The sequence below is a fragment of the Haliotis cracherodii genome, unplaced genomic scaffold (genome assembly GCF_022045235.1).
Source record: "Haliotis cracherodii isolate W230 unplaced genomic scaffold, xgHalCrac1.p SCAF_22, whole genome shotgun sequence".
In the NCBI taxonomy this organism is placed as follows: Eukaryota; Metazoa; Mollusca; class Gastropoda; order Lepetellida; family Haliotidae; genus Haliotis; species Haliotis cracherodii.
In genome coordinates this window covers 13,675,621-13,697,899 of record NW_027266278.1, presented here as the reverse complement: position 1 = coordinate 13,697,899, position 22,279 = coordinate 13,675,621, and the positions used below count along the sequence as shown (strand labels likewise).

Here is a 22,279-nt window from a genome sequence, read left to right as displayed (position 1 = left end):
AAAAAAAAAAAAAAAATCAAATAAAAAAAATCAAGTCTTCATGTGAGCAAGTGAGTGAGCAGGATTTTACGCCGCTTTTAGCAATATTCCAGCAATGTCACGGCGGGGGACACCAGAAATGGGCTTCACACATTGTACCCATGTCAGGAATCGAACTCAGGCCTTCAGTGTGACGAGCGAACACTTTAACCATGAGACTTCCTCACCACCCCAGCATATTGTCAAAGTGAAAAATACAGGGCTGGCTAATATAATCGATAATCAGAATTAGCATTGAATGGACAAATATTGAGGATTATCGATATGAAATTGTTGTTATCGATAATATCATACATAAACAAATGTGATAAAATAAAGTTTAGATTTACTGAAACTGACTGTCGAAGACGGAAAGAGAAACTGTGTTTGTTAAATCTCAAATGTCTACAAAGTAATCCATGTATAAACGTGTCGACGATCACTGCTCAACAGTGGCGTGAAATATGTTGACCTTTTTTGTGACTTTCTTGCAATATTTGCTCAAGGTTACTTCTCCAGTATTTATTGCTAATTGATGATATTTTGTTAGCGATTATCGATCTATGTTCTAAATCAATAGCCAGCCACCACATTAATGGTTCATAGAAAATACGAAAGACAAACTGGATTAGAGTGAGTGAGTGAGATGGGTTTTATGCCACTTTCACTCACATCATGGAAGGAGACCAGAATCGAGCTCCACAAAATGTAAAACATATTAACTCAATAATATTTTCTTTTACAAATTTTAACAAAAAATATATTTGTTTCAAATTTTACATATTTCAGTTGAAGGTTATTTGATGTTCCTGCATACCCTAAAACTTAGTCTGCCTTTTGGCCCGCCGTCGTCCAACGATGCACTGCGGTAGGAGCGGATGAAGGACCGCCCCACGGACCCCGTCCCGTTGATGCGCATCTTGGTGTTGTTGTTGGGTGTGTCCAGGGCAGCTCTGTGGACAACAGACAAACAGTTACACATCTATCTGGCCATCAGATACTGAAAACGTCCACCCTTCCGATCTAGGCTCTAATTGTGGAGTTATATTTGGGCTGGACTAACGAGTCTATGCATAGTCCAATCAAAATTGAGTTACGACATCAGATTCCTTAACAACATGGATTTCAACGGTGAATGCAGGAGCAGTAAAAGATGTGTAATGTCATACGTTTTTTCATTTGTTGAAAATTGGGACTGACTAAAAATAGGGGGGGAACTGGTAATTTTTAGAGTTGCCAGTCCACCAGGACTTGCAGTTTTAAATGCCAGCGAGGACACTGATGATGGTGAGTTGTGTGCGTGTGAGTGTGTGTGTGCATGTACTGATGATAATGGTGTGTGTGCGTGCGTGCATGCGTGCGTGTGCATGTGTGCATGCGTGTGTGTACATGTAGGCATCTATCTCTGTGTGTATACACAGATGAGTGTGTCTCCCATCCCACCCACCAAACTGACCTCTAAATACAGACATAGTTAGAAATGACAGAGTGATGTGGAAATTCTTGACACATTTAACAGTATTTCACTCCCAGATGTAATGAAGATTTATTCTGTCCCAGACTCCGTATGGGGAGACAACCTTGGGGCACTGGTGACCTCTTCTGCTCAGAATCCACATGAGGAGACAAGCAGGTGATCTATTCTCCTCAGAATCCACATGAGGAGACAAGCATGTGATCTATTCTCCCAAGAATCCACATGGGGAGACAAGCAGGTGATCTATTCTCTTCAGAATCAGCATGAGACAAGCATGTGACCTATTCTCCTCAGAATCCACATGAGGAGACAAGCAGGTGACCTATTCTCCCCAGAATCCACATGAGGAGACAAGCAGGTGATCTATTCTCCTCAGAATCCACATGAGACAAGCAGGTGATCTATTCTCTTCAGAATCCACATGAGACAAGCATGTGACCTATTCTCTTCAGAATCCACATGAGGAGACAAGCAGGTGACCTATTCTCTTCAGAATCCACATGAGGAGACAAGCAGGTGATCTATTCTCCCCAGAATCCACATGAGGAGACAAGCAGGTGATCTATTCTCCTCAGAATCCACATGAGGAGACAAGCAGGTGACCTATTCTCCTCAGAATCCACATGAGACAAGCAGGTGATCTATTCTGCCCAGAATCCACATGAGGAGACAAGCAGGTGATCTATTCTCCTCAGAATCCACATGAGGAGACAAGCAGGTGATCTATTCTCCTCAGAATCCACATGAGGAGATAAGCAGGTGATCTATTCTCCTCAGAATCCACATGAGGAGACAAGCTTGGGGCACTAATGACCTATTCTGCCTTGGAACCCCTGTGTGAATGTGTCTTTGTTCACCGTAGCATGAGATCCAGAGTGAGGGACTACTACCAGGCAAACTAGGACATAGAAAGTTAATGAAAACCTTTGTCTTCACTGTCATCATTATTGCACTACACTACAACTGAAAGGACAACACCATGAGGAAAAAAACAAAAAGAGTATCTAGCATGAAATTATTACAACGTTCTAAAAAAACCCTGCATCATCCCAAGAGAGTAAACATCATCTCATGGAGGTAATACAGAACACAACAATTCCAAGCATGCTTCCTCGCCTCCTTGTAGCAGTGTTTGTTTTGTTAGTTGGTTTGTTGTTTACTATGAACTCATCAAGCAATAATCACTTATCCTGTTTAATTGACTTCATGTCCCATCGGCTTCCACCTATGTGTTCTCTGTCCATCGTGTTGTGACAGTATTACCCTCCTGTTGTCAACACTTACCTATGTTATTCCACTCATGTATGCAATTGTTGTTACTGTTAATCCTCAACCTACTATATATATTCTGTACTATGTCCCTCATTCAGTACTGCTTGACAACGGTATAAGGATCTATAGCGAAATGTCGCTTTTTACAGTATTAAAGAAGTTGTTATCCATAAATTGTGTCTACCTGCTTTGTTGTTTAACCCCGCATTCAGGACTCAGCGTGGGGGGTGGGGGGTGTCTTCTCCCCAGGAAATTGTAAAATCTAGATTGCAAATGGTGCATCTTGAGCAATTTTGATAAAGAAATTAAAGATTTTTTCTGACTTATTTTTTGGTTGCATTTTAAGATGTTGATGGCCAACTGACAAGGAAACAGTCCACACAAATCCATGCCATGCAGGATACAGAAAATCAAATCATGATTTCAATTTCAGTACATATCAATATGATTGGTGCATTGTTTCCTTAGAGCTTTAGAAATGTCAATATGATTGGTGATTAGTTTTCTTGGAGCATTAGAAATGTCACAATTTGTCTCAATTTATCAATTGATAGCAGGTAAACCACACGGATATTTGCGGGAGCCCCAAGTCAATCTATTCCAAGTACAATTTCAGGCTTTTGAAGAGATGCCGTTTTAGTAGTAAGTCAGATACACTTTATAATAATAATAATAATAATAATAATAATAATAATAATAGTAGTAGTAGTTGTAGTAGTAGTAGGATATTTATATTGCGCATATTTCCACACCATACAGGAGCATGCTCAAAGTGCTATTATTACCCCAGTCACTGGATCAGTGTACACTCAAGAATCATTCTCGGCTCCCTGGGGAGTATACAACCCGAGCTGCCTTTTGGGAGCTAGAAGGTTAACAACATTGCCATCTCATCCCACCGGGTACCCATTCACTGCTGGGTGAACAGAGGCACATTTCAAACAAAGTCACATGCCCAGGGAGACGCCACATGTGTGACATGTGCTTCAGATTAGGGCAGAACCGAAGCCCCAGACCACATTCCTATTGATTGCCATACACATAATCTGATGCATCAATGAGGTCTTATCCTGATGAAGTTATTGAAAACAAATTATAACATGCTCATGACACCACTCCAATAACGTTATTACAATATTCACCGTCATGTCATGCGTGATACTTCTGGTGATGAATGACAGAGTGGGATATAAATCTCCTTATCACACACCTTAGTGTTTACACACATGAAACAGCCAGTGTTAAAAACTCGTAACACACCTTCATATTTATTTATTACACACTTGTAACAATGAACATTAGAAACCAAGCGATACGAGACTTATTCCCTCATCAACCATATACAACAGGGAATTGCAGGGTTAGAGCACAACATGCATTGAAGGATATAAGGATGAACTGAAGGATGAACAAAAGGATGAAAAGAAGGATGAACTGAAGGATGAACTAGGCCCATGCAGTATATAACTATGGATGGACAAGAAGAATTGGTACCTCAACAATTTCAGCCCAGCTAAGTAAGACCTGTCATTCAATTAGTGGGGAGAGAAGAAACAACATGTTAATCTCAATTGAACTAAACTAGCATGTCAAAATAGCATCATCCTCGACTCACAGGGTACTTTTACATCCATGTCATAATATTTACCTTGGATCATATACCAGTATTCAGGGGTCTGTTCAAATTTGGAACTTAATATAAATGCCATAATCGGTAGGTTATTATCTTGTCTTTTGATATTCAGACATTAAAGCAAAAAAAATATTCTTATAGAGCATACAAGATGGGCGAGCATGTTGTGTTATATGCCGCCTTTTACATTATTTCAGAAATATCAGTGTCAAGAAAAAGCCAAAAGTGATGACCATCTTTGTGAAACCTGACAAAAGAAAGGATCCTAATGAGAGCAAATCTGGGATTCAAGCCCTCGATCATGCCTAAGGGAGGGAACTCTGTAAAGTGAATTGCAGAGAATTAAATAGCCCCTTAAAGTATACTATCAAGGGGAAGTAATCAGACCATGGATATAAAATGCCCCCATAATCTAACCGGGGCCCAGTTTGACAAAGTGATCTTAGTGCTAAGACGATCGTAACTCCCATACTTGAACATAGCCTTACGACAATCGTAGCACCAAGATCAGTTTGTGAAACGGGAGTCTGGTCAATGTCACACCATTGTGACAATGGTCACTGTCAAAAGTGCAAGCAGTTAATATATCTGTTAAAATAGTAATATTGATAATGCAAGATTTTCAGATTTAAAAGACGTGCAGAAAAAAAGAATCTTATTTGATGTCAGTCTGATGTGAAATTAACAAAGTTCATAAATTATAAAGACTTGAGTTTCCCAATTAAACAAATTATTTTTAAGGTCAAAGTAAGTATCTCAGCAAAGGCGAGAGGTAGATATTCAAGAAAATCTTACTCCCTTCAAAATATCTATAAAAGTGCAGTTTAAATATTGCCACAGCTCAAGGTGCCATTCTGTACTTTCCTGTAAACTGAAATGTAACCTAACCCAAATTGGAATACACAAACTAACACTACCTTGACAATACACAACACGAAATCCAGAACAAGCCTATTCTACAATGCACAAAACAGGATCTTCCTGCTCTAAGCTTTGCTGTCCAGTTTTGTGAATTGTGGAAATGAGGCATCCACTTGCGACAAGCCTACACTTCTATAGTCTGGAAGTTAATTTAAGGTACCGATGTTTACTACAATATCTGAAAAACTATCGGACCTACTCCAGTCAAAGTTGGTATGAGATTATTAAACAGTCATACATAACTGGATATTACATTCAAAGACAATCGGTGCACGAATAAAAAATCTGTCTATCTAGCTATCACTATATTTCATCAACAACCAGACCTGTTCCTCACGGGTGGAACGAGCATTCATTGAAACAGCCATCTGCATAATGCTACCCCTGCATCACAGGGCCATATGACACAGTTGAACCAATCAACTCAACTCTAAAGGGTGCACAGGAATCACGCACGCACGAATACGGTGTTAGCGTTGGGCGTCTCAACGTGCGTGATTCCCGTGCACCCTTTCGAGTTGAGTTGATTGGTTCAACTGTGTCCTTCGTCCTTTTCAGATATTGTAGTAAACATCAGTACCTTAAATTACCTTCCAGACTATAAGTAGGGTTAATATGTGTATTCAGATTTGGTCTTGAGCCCTTCCGCCTGTACGCTTCAAGAATTCTGACTACAGAGTGATGTACGTACCTAGCTGGCTTGATGAGGGCTTCCAACTCCGTGGCGATGTGTCGACGAAGGTAAGACTTTGACAGGGGGATGCCTAGGGCCGTCGCGAGGGTGTCTGCAGTAAACGACGGCTCCAACACCATGAGAGCTCCGTGAACACCGCTCTCCCTTAGGTTCTGGACATACTCCTAAAATCAGTGAAACCAGGGCTTGATGTGTGTGTTATTTTATGTTATTTCCCAGCTATATCATCTCAGGCTGTTAATAACCAAGTTCGGACCAGACAAACATGTGGTTGATATTACACACTTTAGCTTTACAAGTCAGATCCAGGTTCAGACCCAAGCAGATCCGGGTTCAGACCTGTGCAGATCCGGGTTCAGACCCATGCAGATCCGGGTTCAGACCCATGCAGATCCGGGTTCAGATCTGTGCAGATCCGGGTTCAGACTCCTGCAGATCCGGGTTCAGGCCTGGGGTGGAATAGGTCTTCAGCAACCCATGATTGCCGCAAGAGACGACTAAGGGGATCGGTTGGTACATGTCATCGTATCCTAATTGCGTTGATCGATGCTCATGACATAAATCACTGGCCCAGTCTCGATGATTTACACACTGCCCTCGTATAGCTGGAATATTGCTGGGTGCAGCATTTAACAACGAACAAACAAACCAAACTTACCCCAAGTTCTATTGACCTTATCCACTTCATGACCTTGTCGTTGGACCACACCAGGGGGTCAGTGTTGTTGTCCTCACACTGCGACCGTCTCTCTGTTAACAACTGAAACATCATCAACGTTAGTCCAGGGTTTAATGCTGACCAAATGTAAACAGTATTTCAGCAGATCCTGGCAGAGGTAAGGAACACCACTCTTCATAGGGAATTGAGAGGTTTTTCACTTTTTTTCATATTTTAGGTATGTCAAGGCAACAGCATATATCACTGCAACTGCCTCAGGAAAATGCAACAACAACAAAATAAATTGAAAAGTACCAAAACATAATAACACGATCACAAGTAATTCCATGGTCAAGGCTTGAGTGAGTGAGTGTGTGAGTGTGCATGGTTTTACGCCGCTTTTAGCAATATTCCAGCAATATAACGGCGGGGGACACCAGAAATGGGCTTCACACAACGTACCCATGTCGGGAATCGAACCCGGGTCTTCACCGCGACGAGCGAATGCTTTAACCAATAGGCTACCTGTACCCGACCACCCCCGGTCAAGTCTTGAAAACCAAACATACATGTTGCACTGGTATGCACACGAACCTCTTTATCAAAATTGAGCAGCCGTAGTAATTCCACGGCGTGTAGAATACTGGCTTGGTGAAACTTGCGATGGACACTGAAATGTTTTTCTAGGTCCTTCTTGGACAGCTGGTTGAGAAGTCTGCCGTCTGCCAGCTGGGATTCAAACATGGCCGCGTGTTGAGGGAGGCCCAGGTCGGGGATCCAGCGGTGAGACACCCACGTGTGGTCGATGTTTGCTGCCTTCGAATATTTTCTGTTGAGACAAATACATTCAATATTAGCTGACGTGATGGACGATGGAAACGCTTAAGTCTACCAACCTAACTTGTGTCTTGACCACATTTCCAGTAGATATCAGAGTTAACATATGGACTTATATATACACAGTGAGTGAGTGAGTGAGTATGGTTTTACGCCGCTTTTAGCAATATTCCAGCAATATCATGGCGGGGGACACCAGAAATGGGCTTCACACATTACCCATGTCGGGAATTGAACCCGGGTCTTTGGCGTGACGAGCGAACGCTTTAACCACTAGGCAACCCGACCGCCCCTATATATACACAGACTAGTGTCTAAAGTTTGATGTAGCACTCAGCAATATTCAAAATTGGATTGATGAGCAATAAACTTTGCTTGTTGATCCAACACACATGGGAAAGAAGTGATGTTTTCCCGCCTTGCGCATGCGCAGATGCAGTGTGACAAGGGATAGGGTTTACCTCAAAGACTATGGGATAATTGGCAGTGAAGAGGACGTCTGTCGAAAAAATCTAAAGATTTTTATAGTGTGATTATTGCCAAAATGGGAATTTGTGGCTATGATGTAATAGAGGCAGGATATTCGCAGGAATTATCAGAGTTAACATATGGACTTATATATATATATATATATAGACTAGTGTCTAAAGTTTAATGAAGCACTCAGCAATATTCCAGCTATGTGACAGTGGTCTGTAAATAATCGAGTCTGGAGCAGACAATCCAGTGATTGACATCATGAGCATCGATACACGCAATTGGGATAAGATGACATGCATTAACCAAGTCTGTGAGCCTGACAACCCGATCCTGTTAGTTGCCTCTTACGACAAGCATAGTCGCCTCTTACGTCTTCGTCTTACGAGTTCGTCTGTAAATAACCAATTCCGAACGAGACAAACCAGTGATTGATACAATGAGCAATGATCCACACTGTCGGATTACAATGACATGCAATCAACCAAGTCACAAGCTTGACCACCCGATACATTTGGGTGCCTCTTACGACAAGCATATAGGCCTGCCACCTGAAGGAACATGAAGTGTTCTGCCCTGACATCCCAAGCCTGTTCCCTGTAGCTGATGGTGACTCACATCTCCCCTGGGTCGCGCTGCTCCTCGATGGCTAGCCGCAGCTTCCGCCGGTGTATACTGTTGGTGATGCCGAGGGCGGCCCCCAGGTCCGAGTCACTCAGCCCCAGAAGTACCTGTCACGCAGAGACGAGTTTCAGTATTAAGGGTGTGAGGTATTACCGGTATATCAGTAAATTGAGGTTTATTCTTTCCACAATATCATTTTTTCATGTTTGATATATCGGGGATTTCAAATAGCGATTTTTATCATGTGTTTGATGTGATGTACTTGCCAAATACCTTCACTGCCTAGGAGCATGCAACCTGGACCCCAAGATGGCATCATCATCATCAATCCATGCAAATGGCATACAATGACATGCATCAAACAAGTCAACAAGCCCGATCACCCGATCCTATTAGTCACCTCTTACGACAAGCATAGTCGCCCTTTATGGCAAGCATTGGTTGCTGAAGACCTATTCTAATCTGGATCTTAACGGGTTGTCAATTCTTATGACCAGCATAGGTCGCCTGGGGCCTACTCTGATCCCGAATCCCAAAGATCCTATATGTAGGAAGGAATCCCGTACCTTCCCACTCTTGATGTTCTCAGCACACATCTTCCCATACATGGGCATGGACAGTGAGATCTCGAGCCAGGCCAGCACCTGATTGGCCTTCCAGTTGGTCATGTGGACTCCCTTGAGGCCGTTCACCAGGGCCAGCTTCTCCTGGTAGTTGTCAGGGCTCAGCAGGGCAAGCTTCGGGTGACCTGGGTCTGTACACCAAAACAATGGACAATTGATAAAGGCAGAGACTTCGTAAAAAAAATATACTTTGTTGATGTTCGCTGATGTTTTTGGTCAACAACGATGATTTATAAGGTGCTTTATTTGATGGTCCACAGGTACTGGCAGCCACAGGAATTACCGATGTAAGCCTAATTGTACCAGTAAAAAAGATGGTAATTACCGATTATCGGGAACGCTGTAAAGAACTTCTCTCATCTTGCATTTGCCATTCATTCTTAAAACATGCTACTTCATATACTACTAGAAGTTGAAAAATTACTATAATTAATCACTCATGTGAAAAAATCCAGTGTTCTTAAACTTCTACTGAGTAGTGTTAATATTGTGCAATGAAATACCATATCATCACAATCGTTTGGCAAGTCTAGATTTCTTCAGTTTCAGGCTCAAATGAAGAGCTTCTCTGGGCTCCTTTCTAATAAATATGAAAAAAACAATTTAACTGAAAATATCTCAGAACAGTTTCCTTTCAGAGACTTAATGTTAGTCCATGATCGTACCGTCGAAGGTCTCTCCATGTGGCAGAGCGATGGACCTGCGTAGCCTCCCCTTGCTAAACATGCGTGTGAGGGAGCCGAACACAGGGATGCGGTGTCTCTTCTTGGTGTCGTGCTCTGGCAGCTCGTGACTTGTGTTGAGCAGTTTGTTCGGGTTGGTGAAGGAGTTGACATTCGAGTCATGACTAGGTGTGCTCGTCTTTACTGAAAACATCACAGATTTGCATAAACGTACTGGCGCTTCATGTCGCCAAGGGACTGACAATAACTAGGTGTGCTCGTCTTTACTGAAAACAAGACATATTTGCATAAATGTACTTGCACTTCATGTTGCCAAGGGACTGACGATAACTAGGTGTGCTCGTCTTTAATGAAAACATCAAAGATTTACATAAACGTACTGGTGCTTCACATTGCCAAGGGACTGACGATAACTAGGTGTGCTCGTCTTTACTGAAAACATCACAGATTTGCATATATACGTATTGGCGCTTCATGTCGCCAAGGGACTCGTCTAGACGTCCCACATGACACATCTGAAAACTCACCTGAGAAGCTGTCGTCCCGCGACACGTCAGACTGTGACATGGTTTCATACGGAGGCAGTTCCTCGCTGGCGATGGTGCTGGCGACGCTGTGGGTGGTGTGATCCGCCTCTGATGCACTCGACGACTTGTTGTGGTCAACAGGATGAGTCTTCAACTGTGAGTGAGTGAGTGAGTGAGTGAGTGAGTGAGTGAGTGAGTGAGTGAGTGAGTTGGGTTTTACACTGCTTTTTGCAATATTCCAGCAATATCAGGTTGGGGAACACTGAGTGAGTGAGTATGGTTTAATGCCACTTTTAGCAATATTCCAGCAATATCTCGGCATGGGACACCAGAAATTGAAATTGAATCGAATCCGGGTCTTTGGCATGACAAGTAAATGCTTTAACCACTAGGCTACCCCAACGCCCCAGTTATGGCTCAGAATATTTGTTTGTTGTCATTGTCACACTCGGCCATATTCCAGCCCCCCAACAATTAGCATATTCATCAAAATGTTGAGGGTAACGATATTTGTATAACAAACAAGAATACGCTTGTAAACTTGTAAACAACATTATAAATAATTATCTTATTCACTTAGGCCGTTTGTTTTTAGTTAGTCTGCCCTAATCTAAAAGCCATCTTAACATAGCTTTAGTATGACACATAATACAACCAATGACATGTTTGTTTGTTTTGTTGTTTCATGCCGTAATCAGCAATATTCCAGCTATATGACAGCGGTCTGTACATAATCGAGTCTGTACATAATCGAAAATCCAGTGGTTGACATCATGAGCATTGATCCACGCAATTGGGATACCATAACATGCATCAATGAAGTCAGCAAACCTGACCAACTGATCCCGTTAGTCGCCTCTTAGGACAAGCATAGTCACCTCTTACAGCAAGAATGGGTTGCTGAAGACCCATTCTACCCGGGATGTTCACGGGTCATGAAACAAACTGGCAAGACTACAGTGAGTGCATTTAGCAATATTCCAGCAAATCACGCAGGGCACACCAGAAACATCACACATGTGGGAAAACGAACCTAGGTCCCAGACCCTAGAGAATAAATTGAAAAAGGGGTCAAACTCAGATCTAGAACGACTTCGCAAGTCTAGATTGCCTTAGCTCTAGGCTCCCTGAAGTTAAGGATTGTTCAGGGCCCACTTGCACAAAGCGATCTTAGCGCGAAGATGATCGTAACTCCCATACTTTAACATAGGCTTACAATAGTCTTAGCGCTAAGATCGCTTTGTGCGAGTGGGCCCTGGTCTCCATCTGGATTATATCTATTTTATTTTGCAGATATTTATCATCAAATAAGATAATTAATTTCTGGTACTAAATGTGAGTCTGGTCTTAATCCTTAACCCTAGAATACTCCCACGGGAGGCGCACCTCTGCTAGTTCCACCTCCAGCTTCTTGAGAGCCTGGTCCTTGTTGTCGCACTGTGACCGCAGGTTGACTGCACGCTCGGCTGCCTCCTGGGCCTTCTTGATGATCCGCCACTTCTCCCGCTCACAGTCCTCCTTCTCCATGGCAAGCTGGAGGCCAAGGCATGGCACAATCATTACATGCAGGCTACTCACACTATGGCCGAACAAAAGGCTCTCTCATACAGGTGAGTGAGTGAGTTGGGTTTAACGCCGCTTTTAACAGTATTCCAGTTATATCGCGGCGTGTCAGCATAAATGTGTGAGGAAAGCCCAAAATGATGCAGGTCTCAGACGTTTACCACTTCGGTGAAACCCACGAGCACGGGTATGGTGCTGACAAACCTAGAAACATAATCGTGGCGAACCGGGATTCGAACCCACAATCATCGGTTTCTGGCGTGCCCAAGGGACGCAACTCTGCACAGCGAATCTCGTCGCCTTAGACGACTGGGCCACCTGGGGCTCTCATACAGGCCCTGACAAATATCTGGAAGGTTGTAAGCAAATGTACATGAATCAAGAACTAGTCTGGACTAATGCTGATTATTATAGTGCTGACCCACTGAGATACCGTGCCACCGTTTAACATGAATACCGCACTCAGACATAGCATACTGACTCAGAGCCGACCACTAATTGTTTTAGCCCCTGAATGTCGAGCGCTAGACTGGGTAACAAGAAGTACCATCTTTTGACATCTTTTGACATCTTTTGGTATGACACGGCCGGGGATCGAACCCCGGACCTGCCGCTCTCCGGGCTGACGCTGGACCACGGAGGCAGTCTAATGTAACTGACCACGGATCTTCTATGGACCACGGATCACTCCATTGAGTGAGAGAATAAAATCTCAGCAGAATTCCAGCTCGAGACTCCAGTATTAGGCTTCTCCCATTGTACCACTTTGTGGATTCAAAACCACTGCATCTAAAGCAAACGGTCTATCCACTCGCCCACTACCTGGACATGGCTGCCCCACCTGTTTGATGGTCTGATCACTCTCGTGGACGCGCTGCTCGTAGTTGCGGATGAAGTCTCTCAGCTCGGACTCCTTGTCCTCCAGCGTGGTGTACAGCTGCTTCATCTGGTTCAGGAGGTCCAGCTTCTCGCCCTTCAGCCGCTTCCGGTCCGCCTTCATTGCTGAAACATGACATGACACAACACTTGTCACAAGCCTTCATCTCTGAGACATGACATGAAACACATGACACATGATAGCCGCTTCCGGTCCGCCTTCATTGCTGAAACACGAGATGAAACGCGGCATTGAACACCTGACACACACTTGTCACAAGTCTTCATCACTGACCCACCACAACACTCATTGCTGAAACACAATAACACAATAACACTCACAGTTGAAAAACAATAACACAACACTTACAATTATCACTGAAACTTTACAGATGTATGATGAAGAAATGAGAGTGAGTGAGTGAGTGAGTTGGGTTTAACGCTGTTTTTAACAGTATTCCAGTTATATCACGGCATGTCAGCTTAATGTGGGAGGAAAGCCCGAAGTGATGCAGGTCTCAGACGTTTACCACTTCGGTGAAACCCACGAACACGGGTAGGGTGCTGACAAACCTAGAAACGTAATCCGGGTGAACCGGGATTCGAACCCACAATCATAGGTTTCTGGCATGCCCAAGGGACGCAACTCTGCACAGCGAATCGCGGCACCTTAGACGACTGGGCCACCCGTGCCCCCTGAAGAAATGAGAAACTCTCACTTTGTTTGTTAGTCAGCAATACTCCAGCTATATGACAGCGGTCTGTAAATATTCAAGTCTGGACCAGACAATCCAGTGATTGACATTCAACATGAATCTACAATTGGGATACGATGACATACATCAACCAAGTCAGCAAGCCTGACAACCCGATCCCGTTAGTCGCCTCTTACGACAAGCACAGTCACCTCTTATGGCAAGCATGGGTTGCTGAAGACCGATTCTCTTCCCAGGTCTTCACGGGTCGAGAAAATCTCAGAGTGTAAGCAATCAGCCATACAATTGCTGAACTAGAAAGTGTTTTTACTCGTAAAAACATATGTCTCCCCCCACTCCCCTAACCCCCATCCATACTTCACGTTAAACCCCATCTCTTCATTCCCACCCTCCATTACTATATAACAGAGACAAAAATAGAACTCCTAGAAATTTCAAACAACTAATGGGCACCACTTCAGGACTTGGTTAATATGTTATAACTTCATGAAATAATATTGAACAATTTTTGAGTTATGGTCAGGAAACAAAGCTTAGCCCCATTCAGAGTCTATGTTCAAGTTATCTCCATGGAAACGAGAAAAAATAAAAATGTCAAAAATCTCTAAATAGCAAAAGGCACCACTTCAGTGCTGGGTTAATGTGTATACAAAGTTTCGCAAAAAAAATATTAAACGGTTTCTGAGTTATGGTCCGGAAACGGTGGGAACGCCGACGCCGACGCCGACGCCGACGGGAACCGTGCCAAAAACAATATGTCTCCCTCCATTCTGGGGGAGACATAAATAACCGAGGGGCGTGATGAAGAAACACGGCTTTCTTTTTTAAAATTTAAACGTCTTCATGGCACCAGCCTTTTCAGCACTCATCAACTCATCAAGCAATACAGATATACCCCGGTAATGTACAAAGCACTATTGTCTGAGACAAGGTATACAAGTGCTGAGACAAAACAAGGACATAAGGTCAAGAAAAAATTGTTCAGCGGATTTCTTAAAATTAAACTGAAAAGATTCTGGGTCAGAATATGATACCGTAAACTATGTTTATAACAAACACGCTTATAACAAACTGGTAGATATGACGAACTGTTTTTTTTGTCCAAGCCATTTGCTGTATATATGTTTTTAACGAACTATGGTTACAATGAACTAAAATTAGTGGTCCCTTTGAGTTCGTTATAACCGTAGTTTGAATTGTTAGCAGAGCTCCAGATAAGCTTTTGGTGCTGTGGGTATTTTACCCATGCATTTTAAAATCATTGGGTATCAGTAATTCTATCTGGGTATTCAAATTTCTGTTACCCACTAGTTTTAACATGTGTGGGTATTTAAGTTAAATATTTAAAAACACTATTCATCTAGTCCCTGCAAACTGGTTTCGTGTGGGCTCGAGACCTTTATAGGACTAAAAAATACCACGATACTTCCACAAGAAAGTGTGATGGCAAATGATCATGATGTAACTGTCATCGTGGAGTTGGCAAGGTTGACGGAATGTCCATTTATAATTTCAAAATAAGTTGCTGATTTGCTAATCGAATACGCAGGGTTACTTCACAATATTTTGATGATACGCACAAGTTGTATTTTTGTACCGTATCTGTAATGTTTGTTGCTTATTTGATACACTTGGATTTTATTTTACTGCATATTTCTGCATTTCTGATGCGTATTTTACGCAGATTCGCAGCATTTCTGGAGCTCTAGTACTGGCACAAGCAACACGTGACAAGCCAGCCATTGTATAACAGCTAGTGCCTTGTAACACCAATCAACAAACATCAGTCCACGTAGGGGGGAAACAAACAAACCACATCAACATAAAAACAAGAAATCCCTATTTAGATTCCTGATCAAAGCTGGAAGGCAGAGTGATACAAAGGGACATAACTCCGGCTCTCCTAATCCCATGCGGCATCTACATGTGCAGGGCAGACTGCTGGCAGGCTTCGGAACAACCTGTCTTCAGGGAGGTGTTATTTCAGGCAGACACATACCAGGCAACACTCTGGCACTGCTAGGTACACATGTTTGCCACCGGGATTTCTTCTTGGTGATAAATTGAAAGCAGCGCTGCAGAAATCACTGTTACTTTATCTCATGTTTATCACGTTAGAAGGGTTGCAGGATACACTGCAAGGAAATCATTTCGCAGATTTCCCAAAGAAATATTCATCAGTGCAGAAAGTTGACATGTGTTTGTAATAAACATGCATTTGGTTATTGTGAGAGGAAATGTTTCGGATTTATTCACTGCTTTCAACTAATTACTTTCTTCGGAAATGAGCCGGTTTTAGATACACAGATTTATTTATTTAAACAATTATCTTAAATATGACATATGTACCTCATATAACTGGGACCATAATGTAGTGAGTGAGTGAGTTTGATTTTACGCCGCTTTTAGCAATATTCCAGCAATATCACCGCGGGGGACACCAGAAATTGGCTTCACACCATAATGTAGAGCTTTCTAATATGGCATATATACACCTTGTGCCAAGGAATATTACATATGTACACCTCCCAGCAGGGAATGTGACATATAGACTTTGTAATAAGGAATATTACATATGTACTTCTGTAATATGGAATGTGCCATGTTCACCTTGTAACAAGCAATATTACATATGTATACACCTAACAGGGGATATGACATATATACACCGGGGATATGACATATATACACCTTCAGTGTTCCCGCTGGCTTTTGAAACTTTTTGGCAACTTTAAAAAATACCAGTCCCCCTAATTTTTATCAGTCCCGACTTTCAACAAATCAAAAACTGTATGAAAGTTACCTGGATTTAATTCTTTCAACATCAGGTTTAATGCCATGACATCATATCTGAAGTAGCTCAGATAGATCTGCACATCACACACAACGTTCAGTAACAATTTTCTCTCTTTCTTTTTGAATATTTCATGTCTAAGTCGTTAGAAATAAAGATTTAATTTCAAAGCCAAGTGAATGTTATTTACACTAAAAATAGACAGGGGAAACCCTGATGGACAGACAAGCTGACTTCGGTCGAAAAAATACTTATATGAATATCGGCAATGTTTTGTTCAACAAAGATTAATGGGGTACTTTATTTGCCGGTCCACAGGGACTGGCAGTCACATGAATTACCAGGTAATTACCGGTAAACGGGAACACTGACCTTACAAGGAATATTACATATGCACCCCCCTTACTTGGAATATGACATATATACACCTACAACAGGGAATGACATTATAAATTGAGACCTCATGTTCAAGATGCAACTCAAGTTCCACAAGTTTATTCTCAGCGATGGACCTGACTAGTATTTCCACTGATGAGGTGTACTGAATGTCTGTCCTGGAACAGGTATCTGGTGTTTATTTACAACAGATAGAATCTATTGGTGCATGTGCTGACATTTTCTGTGGTGAAACGAAACAACCTTCTCTCCACAGCGCCATCTGTGGTCCGCGATCACCTTACCAGGGCCATAACTCGGAGTCTCCGGGGAATCCAGTCCATTACTGGGAAATGGGAGATGTTCTTTACATCTTTCAATAAGATGAGACAGAAGAATAAGAAGTCGGGTTATTATGGGAGAGAAATATTCGGTTCAGTCTACTCAGGGAGCACAATGTGCAGATCGTAAAATGTCTGGACGGAATTGGGTTGACCACATCTGCCAGTGCTTGGATGAAGTGACTGAAAAAAGATTCCTTAACTAGATTTCCCTGATGACTGTAAAACGTTAAGACAAATATCCTGAATACTCCATTGTAAAAAATAAACTGTGATGTTTTATTCAAGTTAATCTAGGCTGACACATTGTATAAGGTAAAAACACTTTTTTGCAGTCACTCCATTCTTTCATCTTTTAGAAATAATATTGAGGTGTTAACGTCCTTGACCATGTTGATGGATCATTTGTGCAAAACAAAGGGAGACAAGTTTCATTTCAAAGGGGACACAACTCACCTTGAAGTGTTTATTTGGCCCTGTTGATGCCTTATTTGTGTAAAAAAGGGACACAACTTTCATTTCAACGGGGACACAACTCACCTTGAAGTGTTTATTTGGCCCTGTTGATGCATTATTTGTGTAAAACAAAGGGACACAAGAAGTTTTATTTCAAGGGGGAGACAACTCACCTTGAAGTGTTTATATTTGGCCCTGTTGATGCATTATTTGTGTAAAACAAAGGGACACAAGAAGTTTTATTTCAAGGTTGAGACAACTCACCTTGAAGTGTTTATATTTGGCCCTGTTGATGCATTATTTGTGTAAAACAAAGGGACACAAGAAGTTTTATTTCAAGGTTGAGACAACTCACCTTGAAGTGTTTATATTTGGCCCTGTTGATGCATTATTTGTGTAAAACAAAGGGACACAAGAAGTTTTATTTCAAGGTTGAAACAACTCACCTTGAAGTGTTTATATTTGGGCCTGTTGATGCATCTTTTGTGTAAAACAAAGGGACATAACTTTAATTTCAAGGGGGAGACAACTGACCTTGAAGTGCTTCCTTGGCCCTGTTGACCTCCTGGCGGGTCTGGATGAGCTCCAGCTTGAGCTCCCCATAGCTTGGTTGTTCACTGCTAACTGCCTTCGCCAGCTTGAGCTCCTGAACCTCCCGCGTGAGAGACTTGACCGCTGCCTCCAGGCGGAGGTTCTCCTCCTTCATCTTCGTCAACTCATTCTCCTCGTCCGACTTGTGCCGCAGGCAGTCTGACAGGACAAGTACATACATGTATGCAGTAATTCATGACAGCTCACTTGTACAGAGGTGATTTGTGGCTTCGGAAACATCAGTCATCATATACTGCAATACACTTTGCAGATGATACGTATTTCAATATTTTTTTGTGTTCTCGTATATACGTTAATCAATTATATTGTTTAAGCTAAAATCTACACAGAAATTCATTCATAAATTATGTTTCCCCTCAAAATGTATTGACAAAAACTCAAAAATGGGGAAGTGATTTTTCTTTCATATTGTTATCTCCCCGGTATCCATGACTACCAATTGGCGGTGACTGACCATGCTGAGTAATATTTACTTGAGTAGAAAATAGAATCTGCACATACAATCAGTGTCAGTCGCTGTCAAACACTTTAGCTCCCAATATCACAATACATATTGCTATAAAGATACCTGTACTGCAATACATTGTAATGCAATTTCTTTGCCAATACACAGCCCTATCAGTAAGAGGGGTTTCCAGGAATAAGGATGTAAACTAACCTCAACCAATCACTAGCTCAAATAGTGATAGCAAATGCGGACATCCATTACAAAAACCTGGAATTCTACAGGCCCAAGGATATCTTGAACATTAGACGGACTCGAGCTAGCAGGCTGTGCCAAGTTGCATGCCTGAAGATCGGGTCAGACTCACTGAACCATGCAGGGAATCAAACAGGGTCTGAGTGAGTGAGTGAATATGGTTTTACGCCGCTTTTAGTAATATTCCAGCAATATCACGGCGGGGGACACCAGAAATAGGCTTCACACATTGTACCCATGTCGGGAATCGAACCCGGGTCTTCGGCGTTACGATTGAACGCTTCAACCACTAGGCTACCTGACCGCCAAACAGGGTCTGATGAACATCGGCATGACAAGTCAACACTTTGACCACCAGGCTAGCAAACAGAGCTCATTATATTACCTACGAGGGCAAACATATCAGGGTTCATAAAAATTATATGTGCCCAAGGGTCATATCACGTCACGTTCCAAATTAGAAATAGGGGGCTCTTTTTAGAATATTATTTGGGTGAAAAAAAAAAAACAGGTTGAAAGATCGTAAATTTCGACAGCCTGAAAAGTATATATACGAGTGCGTATTATACACGAATGAATAAGTCTTGTGTACATTGATCATTCAGAAGGGGTGCTAATTGGGATTATTCACTAGCCATTACGGGGGCACGGGTGGCCCAGCCGTCTAAGGCGCCGCAATTCGCTGTGCAGAGTTGCGTCCCTTGGGCACGCCAGAAACCTATGATTGTGGGTTCGAATCCCAGTTCGCCCCAATTATGTTTCTAGGTTTGTCAGCACCATACCCGTGCTCGTGGGTTTCACCGAAGTGGTAAACGTCTGAGACCTGCATCACTTCGGGCTTTCCTCCCACATTAAGCTGACAGGCCGTGATATGACTGGAATACTGTTAAAAGCGGCGTTAAACCCAACTCACTCACTCACTAGCCATTACATTAGCAAATATCTCCGTGGGAGCTTATTAGAGCAGGTCACTTATTATTATGTTGAATACAGTATATATATTTCCAGTAATCTTCAGAGCCTTGAGTCACTGAGGTAAAGTAATGTTTTGCCTTCTGTCCCTTAATATCAGAATGTTCAACACCCCGCACTGCCATCGTAGAAATTATAAAACGATGAAATTACCATCTTTAAAACTTTCAGGCCAAGGAAGCTTCGACAAATGTGGAACCTGTATTCCTTAGACAGGAAAAATTTCAAAAACAAACTTGAATTTTCTGTATACAATGTATTTGACATTATGACAGCATTCTAGTGGTGTTAACATAATGTGTTATGCATGTCTGGCACCAATTCCGGATGCAGTAAGTGCCCAGTACCTTTCACTGATGGGATCATTAAGTCTGTATAATGCCCTGGAATTGTCACGGAATCAAACTTACTGTCACTCTCGGATTGCGTGGCCTTCTCCACCTTGAGATCGTTGGTGAGCGTAATCTGTGACAGCCTCTTGTTGGTATCCGCCAGCTCTGCTCGCAGTACGTTAACCTCTTGGTTTGCTGCTTGGATTGATCCGTCAATCTTCACTGCAAGTTGCCGATTATCATCAACCATTTTCCGAAATTTTGACTGAGCATCTATAAGCAGTCCACGGATCAAAACCATGGAGGACTTGAGTGTTTCTCGTTCCCGTGGTGACAGGTCCTTTTCAAGGTCAAGGTCGACATTATTCTGTGCGAAGATGTATTGCACGATCTGGTCATTCAGCGAGTCCAAGGATTGAATGGCTTCAAAAGAAAAAATCAAATGAAATTGATGCTGAATGAATTCTATGACCTGATTCACACTGCAACTAAACAGATCTGGTTCATGTCATTGAACTGTCACTTTCAGAGGACCGGACATGCTGCCATAACTACCTGCTGTAGGCTTTCTAACAAACACATTTCAGAATAAAATACAGGTTTGGGAAAATCAATCCTTTCAGCCATATGACATAATGTAATCTGTAGAAGTGTCGAAATATCCGGCCATCCAGATATCTGGCACAATTGCAATATATATTCAGTAAGAGGATTGTTTACAGCCAGTTTAATTTGTAACAACAAACAAACAAACAAAAAACTTCAATACACCTGTCTCCTGTAACACACCTGTGCTCACCAAGCATGAATAACTGTCATAGCATACCGTATTCGACGTAATAAGCGCCCACGGCGATATTTACTAGTTTATTGGCTAGTGAACAATCCCAATTAGCACCCCTTTCGATTGATCAATGTACACAAGACTTATTTATTCGTGTATAATACGCACTCGTGTGATATATGCACCCTTAATTATGGGCAATTAAATTCTGGAAAATATATCTGTCGTGTATAATACGCATATACTTTTCTTTTGTATCATTTCGGGCTGTCAGCATAAACCACAAAATTTACGATCTGTAATTCTGTTTTTCTCTCACTAAAATTATATTCTAATAAGAGCCCCCTATATCCAATTTTGAGAGCGCCCTGGGCGCTTATTACGTCAAATACGGTATATTGTTATTTATTGATAAGATCATATCTTTGAGGAAAACCCAACGTTATTGTCCATATATCTTTCTAATTCTTACATACATTTCCTCGCGATATGAACCAAAGCACTATAAATACATTGTTAATCAACAAATCTATCTTCTTACACAAGGTTAGCATGACCTGATGGAAGGTCAAGGCATCTATCAAAGTCATCCCAGCACAAGCTGCAGGCAAATTTAGTTGCCAGAGCACATGACTCAATATGCAGTGTAACATATGCATGAAACCTATTCTGTTCTCTTGATGGTTTCGTTCCTTGTGTGAATGCATATCTACTCCACCTTTCATAGGGATATATTTATCTTTCCATGATACTCCAAACTTACTCTCGTGTGTCATGTGTATACTATAATAGAATGACATACCTGATTAACCTATCAAAAGATGAGTAGTATCAAAACCATCATATTGAAAAGCTGTATTCTTTTCAATTAGTTAACTCTTAGATTCCAAGTCGCGAAGAATACCGTATTCGACGTAATAATCGCCCAGGGCGCTCTCAAAATTAGAAATAGGGGGCTCTTATTAGAATATTATTTTGGTGAAAAGACAGAGTTGAAAGATAAATTTCGTGGTTTATGCTGACAGCCTGAAATGTTTATATACGACAGATATATTTTTCCAGAATTTCATTGCCCATAATTAAGGGTGCATACAACACACAAGTGCGTATTATACGCGAATAAATAAGTGTTGTGTACATTGATCAATCGGAAGGGGTGCTAATTGGTATTGTTCACTAGCCGATATATTAGCAAATATCGCCGTGGGCGCTTATTAGAGCAGGGCGCTTATTACGTCGACTACGGTATGCACAGCAACCTTAGGGTTAAAGGGACCCAGGAGTTCTTGAAGTTTACTGGTGTGGGATTGTAAT

At 41.9% G+C, this 22,279-nt stretch overlaps 1 protein-coding gene across 7 annotated transcripts in view; it reads right to left on the bottom strand.

Moving 5' to 3' along the window:
* LOC139471368 (kazrin-like) overlaps nucleotides 1–22,279 on the bottom strand; it is a 174,704-nt gene that overhangs the window by 5,436 nt on the left and 146,989 nt on the right. For 6 of the 7 annotated variants that reach the window (XM_071253695.1, XM_071253701.1, XM_071253699.1 and 3 more), the window contains 13 exons: nucleotides 20,260–20,604; nucleotides 18,100–18,315; nucleotides 12,849–13,009; nucleotides 11,831–11,977; nucleotides 10,445–10,598; nucleotides 9,900–10,100; nucleotides 9,178–9,365; nucleotides 8,606–8,718; nucleotides 7,268–7,502; nucleotides 6,674–6,775; nucleotides 6,013–6,179; nucleotides 4,262–4,291; nucleotides 836–971 (listed from right to left, as the gene is read on the bottom strand). In XM_071253695.1, coding sequence (XP_071109796.1) covers nucleotides 836–971; nucleotides 4,262–4,291; nucleotides 6,013–6,179; nucleotides 6,674–6,775; nucleotides 7,268–7,502; nucleotides 8,606–8,718; nucleotides 9,178–9,365; nucleotides 9,900–10,100; nucleotides 10,445–10,598; nucleotides 11,831–11,977; nucleotides 12,849–13,009; nucleotides 18,100–18,315; nucleotides 20,260–20,604 — 2,195 coding nt within the window. The remainder of the gene's footprint in view (nucleotides 1–835; nucleotides 972–4,261; nucleotides 4,292–6,012; nucleotides 6,180–6,673; nucleotides 6,776–7,267; nucleotides 7,503–8,605; nucleotides 8,719–9,177; nucleotides 9,366–9,899; nucleotides 10,101–10,444; nucleotides 10,599–11,830; nucleotides 11,978–12,848; nucleotides 13,010–18,099; nucleotides 18,316–20,259; nucleotides 20,605–22,279) is intronic. The other variant, XM_071253696.1, reaches the window with a different exon arrangement.